The sequence below is a fragment of the Labrus mixtus genome, chromosome 11, assembly GCF_963584025.1.
Source record: "Labrus mixtus chromosome 11, fLabMix1.1, whole genome shotgun sequence".
Taxonomy (NCBI): domain Eukaryota; kingdom Metazoa; phylum Chordata; class Actinopteri; order Labriformes; family Labridae; genus Labrus; species Labrus mixtus.
In genome coordinates, this window is record NC_083622.1 from 27,501 (window position 1) to 32,500 (window position 5,000).

Genomic DNA, 5,000 nt, shown 5'->3' on the forward strand with positions numbered 1-5,000 from the left:
GACCTCTGACCTCCCCTGAGGAGCCTGGAGATCAAACTGACGTCACACTCGGAGTTAAAGCTGCGTCTCCGCTGCCCCCTGCTGGACGCTCTCATTAACTGTCTCTAAAATGTTTTTCAGTCAATTCTTTTTTCTACAAAACTTTCAGATTTATTTTTTAAATTTCTGACTTTTCCACTTTAAATGTATTTTTTATATTTAGTCAATAAAATCAGAATAAAAAAAACATATTTCAGATTAATGTTTGACACATGAAGAGTTCCTGATGTGTTTTATATCTTCACCCACCTTCATGACTCACCTGTGCAGGTAACTGTCAACAACCCGTCTGTAACATTCAGGAAATGTTTGTTTTATTCTCTTTGACATGAAGAGGATCAGGATCAGGACTTAATGAAACCTTCAGGTTTTACAGCTCCTGTGTTTGTGTTGGCGCCCCCCTGTGGACACTGTGCGTACCACTCAAAATAACTTAATCAAAACACCAGCTCACTGACGATGACCTCACCTCCTCCCAGGAGATTTACTGTTTTCATAAATAAGTTCATGCCATCATTTATTTAAGTGTGAATAACTTTAATTTTTTCACGTTATTTAAATAAACACTTCGATCAGCTGATAACGGGGAAATGATAAAGGTATCTTACTATCTGATCATTAAGGAAACATGTTGAAGTGCTGGCTTCTCTGACAACAATGCAGCAGCCAGTATGTCCTCCTTCTAACTTTAGATTCTGCTCCTGAATGCTCTGGATTTGTTTGGACCAGAGAAGGTAGGCGCTGTTAAGACACGCCCCCCACACGGCCGTTTTGGACGCCTCTCGGTTTGTCAGATATGAGAGCAGTTATCAGGGTGTGTGGGGAGACAGCTCTCTCTAATGTTTAGACATTGACACCAGGGGTCAGAGTTACATTTTCTTAATTTTTGCTTCAAAGTCTAAAAAAAAAAGCTCAATCAGAAACATCTTTCATTTAAACAGATTATTATTTTTTTTACAAGAATTCCAATGCACACAGAGGTCAGTGAAGTACACACAGAGGTCAGTGAAGTACACACAGAGGTCAGTGAAGTACACACAGAGGTCAGTGAAGTACACAGAGGTCAGTGAAGTACACACAGAGGTCAGTGAAGTACACACAGAGGTCAGTGAAGTACACACAGAGTCTCAGAGCAGTTAAAGGGATGACAACCAAAAACTACAGAAACATGTAGTTTCTATAAACACAACTTCCTGTTTCAGTTCAAAGGGACGAAATGATGACCTGAGATCAATCACGCTCTGACCCCTGTGACATCACTGACCTGTCACACCTGTTTTTATACATGAACCGGTAATGAGCTTCAGCAGCTAAATCAAATTATCAAACATCCAAACCTGTCCTACCTCCCTCTGAGTCCCGGGAGAAGTTTGTGTGTTCCCGCCCCCTTAGTCCCAGGTGAGGCCAGCGTGGCCCCGCCTCCTCAGTCCCAGGTGAGGCCAGCTTGGCCCCGCCCCCTCAGTCCCAGGTGAGGTCCGTGTCCCCTGCCATGGCCATGTACTCGTCGAGCTGAGCGTCCAGCCGGCTCTTGGTCATGGACATGTATCGGTCCAGCTCTTGGTCGAGTCGTCTCTTGGACAGAGACATGTAATCGTCCAGCTCGGCGTCCAGCTGCTTCCTGGTTGGAACGGCGCTTCTGTTCCAGCCCCGCCCTCTGTGGTTGTTGGCCCCGCCCCCGTGCAGGTACATGCTGAGTTGTGTTGGAGCTGCAGGAGAGGACAGGTGTGTTTGTTTAACGCTGTGTTCATGCCATGTGAACGCCTGCTCAAGTCAGAGCAACAACTCAGAAACTGGGTCTCTGCGGGGGGGGGGTCTGGTCTCTGTGGGGGGTCCTCAGGCTAGACCAGTTGAGAACTGCTGATCTTAATGACTCTTCAGTGTTTTAAAAGCAGCTGATATTTGATGATTTATCAAAAAGAGAACAGAGAAACCTGCAGACATGTTTAGATCATTACATCGGGTGCTATAGGATTTCTATTCGAGTTGTCATGGTAACAGTAACAGCGTCAGGTCCAGGTGGATCTTTAGATATTATCCTGTTTTACTGACCTGCCGTCAGCTTCTTGAAGTTTCTTTTCCTCAGGAGGCGACGCTGCCCGAGTCGACTGCGCAGGTCCCCTCCACCTGCACAGGTAACACACAGGTCAGAACACATTGATGAGGTCAAAGGTCAAGGGTTAGGGAAGCAGCAGGTTATTAACTCACTCCTGGAGGTGAACCTGGCTCTCCATCTGTATTTGTTCCTGAAGCTCCAGAAACCTCGAGGTCTGCGGATCGAGAGACGCCGAGTCACCGGCTGCCAGCCAAGTCGCGTCCAGACGCTCCTCCTCCTCACCAATGAAACACCCGCCTGCATCATGGAGGGGGGGGGGGGGGTTATAGTGATGAGAGGGGTCTGTTGTTCTCATTGGTCCACAGCTCTGTGACTCACCTGCAGGTGGAGCGGTGTGGGCTGCCCGCTCTTCAGCAGCAGGAGAACCTGCGGAGCGTCACCACCCCCCATCTGCTGCAGCATGATGGGGTCAAGGGTCACCGTCATGGACTGGGTCAGCTGGTCTGTCAGAACCTGAGAGAAGCTGCAGGGACGAGTGACATCATCACAAACAGAAGGTCGGGTCTCTCAGAGAGAACAAAGGTCCTGTGTGAAGAGTTCTACAACATGCACTTATTGTTCAGCTCCATCTGTTAGCTCTCCTGCTAGCTTCAGTACGCTAGTCGAGCTCTCAGCCTGCGGGGAGCGACGAGATGTACAGACCTCGTCCATCGAGTCGTGATGCCTGTCGCCTCTTTAGCTTTAATTGAGGCGTCTTAAATTGACGTTTTCAGACCGCAAGACACTTTTCATAGTTGTAGGAAAAGTTGGAATCCTCCCCCTCTTTTATTGATTCTGCACCGCAGGAACTATGAACTACTACAAATAAAAAGTCCCGTGGTGTTTAGTTCTGAAGGAGCTGCCTAGTGGATAGTTCCTCTTCATTGGCAAAGATTCTGTACTGAAACCCGGTCTTATATTATTGTTGATTAAAAACATTAAATTATCCAATATGTGGCGCTGAAGACTTCTATTTTGATTGCTGTGGAAACAAACATGCATGGATATCATTTGATTTCTACCAGAATGAAAATGAAGTTTAAAATTCTGTTGTCACAACGACACTTATTGCAATTTAACTTTACTATCTTGTGATGAACTGGTTCATAGTATGTGATACAGAATTCATTAGTGGTGGAGACAAAGGAGTAATTAATGTAGATTAATATCTCATAATTAATGTTTCCCTGATGCTGATGACTGTGTGTCTCACCGCTCATGGAGAGACACTGCTGTGGTACTTCTCAGGAAAAATGACTGCTGTCTGGATGAATCCATCGTGTGATTCATTCTCTCCTGGAAGACACAAAACTAGGTTAGAAAAACAGCTGCACCAAACCCCGTTCACCTCCCGGCTAATTAACACAAAGACAAAAACCACTGTGACTAAAACACTAAGAACTACAATGCAATAATGAAACATGAAGGGAAAGACACCATTTAAGAATTCGGCATAAAATAAAACCCAATATATTTCTCCACTTTAGCAGCAAGTGTTACCTTTCTCCTTCGCGCCTCCTGCGGAGGTTCTGCATCAAAGTTAAACATTGAATTTAAAGAAGCAATAAAAGCTTCTTTGTGGCTTATTTAGCAGCCGAATTTTAGAGAACCACACAAAGATACAGGCCTGTAACACTTAGCTGGATAAAATGTCTGAATGTTCGCTTATCTTTAACGGGAATAACCGCTAGTCACGCTCCCGTCAGACGCGGTGTTCTGTCGAGATTTGCTACCTTGTCAGAAGATGCCTCCGCAGCGCAAAACGTTAACAGAGATTAACTGTGTCCGCAATGAAACAATGCTACCAGAACAAAATCACTTTAAATGTATTAATCTGTAACACTTTCAGTCTATATTCGACAGAACACCGACACGTTAGAGTCGAGCTAGCATTAGCCAGCAGCTACCATGGAGGGACAGTTAGCTTTAGCTAGCAACGTTTACACATTCAGAACAGCTGAAACACGGTTTACCTTTCCTGCCGTGCCGAGTGGATACACCTGTTCACACCTGGTCACGTTCATGGTCTGCGAACTGTCTGAACTATAAGTGACAGCAGACACTGGAGCTATTTTAATTAACCTGTCAAACACACCTTTTTATTCGACGTTAAGGTTAGTAAGTTAGCTCAGCCACATCCCTCCTACATCTATAAATGTTACCATCGTCATTAGCTCACCTGTACCTGTTTGTGTGGGTAGCGGTGCTTCATCATCATCGGGGCTCGTTTGACACTTAAAACAAGAAGAAGTTAAAGTTTAGAAGCGTTTAAAAACTTATAATAAACTCACAGAGAATCAGCAAACTGAACCTAACGACCAAGTTCAAACAAATACAAAGTTTAGGCCTCTTGTTCCAGAATCTTCAACAGAAATACAGAATATTTATGAATATTTATGAATATTTACAACAGCAGTAGTAACAGTATTCAATTAAATTAAATTCAAAGGGGCTTTATTGGCATTAAAGTAATAGCCAAAGCATAAAAACACAATTTGTCCAAATATTCGGACAGTAGCCTACACAATAAACAGTAATATGAACATTAACACAACATTAATAACATTAATAGTAATTATTATGCTGTGTGTGTGTGTGTGTGTGTGTGTGTGTGTGTGTGTGTGTGTGTGTGTGTGTGTGTGCTGCTATCTAAGTTTAAACATAGGCTATGTGTCTGTAAATGTTCGGACAGTTGATCTCATCCCTCACGATGTGTTTTTATACCTTCACTAATATTTCTAGTTAGCTCCATGTATTGTAGATTGGGTTGACGGCTCCAAGCAGCAACCTCCACTGTTGAAACATGAAGCTGATGCTGAAGTGTAAAATCCTGCAGTTCCTGCAGTGTCCACTAGAGGCTGGCTGCAGA

The 5,000-nt window shown here is 44.2% G+C and overlaps 1 protein-coding gene across 4 annotated transcripts; it reads right to left on the minus strand.

The window, feature by feature from the left end:
• Positions 1 to 1,140: 1,140 nt before the first annotated feature.
• On the minus strand, positions 1,141 to 4,231 carry LOC132983202 (chromatin target of PRMT1 protein-like). 4 transcript variants are annotated; one of them, XM_061049437.1, is made up of 8 exons: positions 4,105 to 4,231; positions 3,772 to 3,847; positions 3,345 to 3,427; positions 2,471 to 2,615; positions 2,245 to 2,389; positions 2,089 to 2,163; positions 1,508 to 1,745; positions 1,141 to 1,472 (listed from the first exon to the last, which is right to left on the minus strand). In XM_061049437.1, exons 3-8 carry the CDS (start codon positions 3,419 to 3,421, stop codon positions 1,463 to 1,465), a joined length of 690 nt encoding a protein of 229 aa, XP_060905420.1. In that variant the 5' UTR covers positions 3,422 to 3,427; positions 3,772 to 3,847; positions 4,105 to 4,231; the 3' UTR covers positions 1,141 to 1,462. The 4 variants fall into 4 exon arrangements, with proteins under 4 accessions (XP_060905420.1, XP_060905418.1, XP_060905416.1 ...); XM_061049435.1 differs by having other exon boundaries at positions 3,772 to 3,932; positions 4,105 to 4,206; XM_061049433.1 differs by lacking the exon at positions 3,772 to 3,847 and having other exon boundaries at positions 4,105 to 4,225.
• Between the last annotated feature and the right edge of the window lie 769 nt (positions 4,232 to 5,000).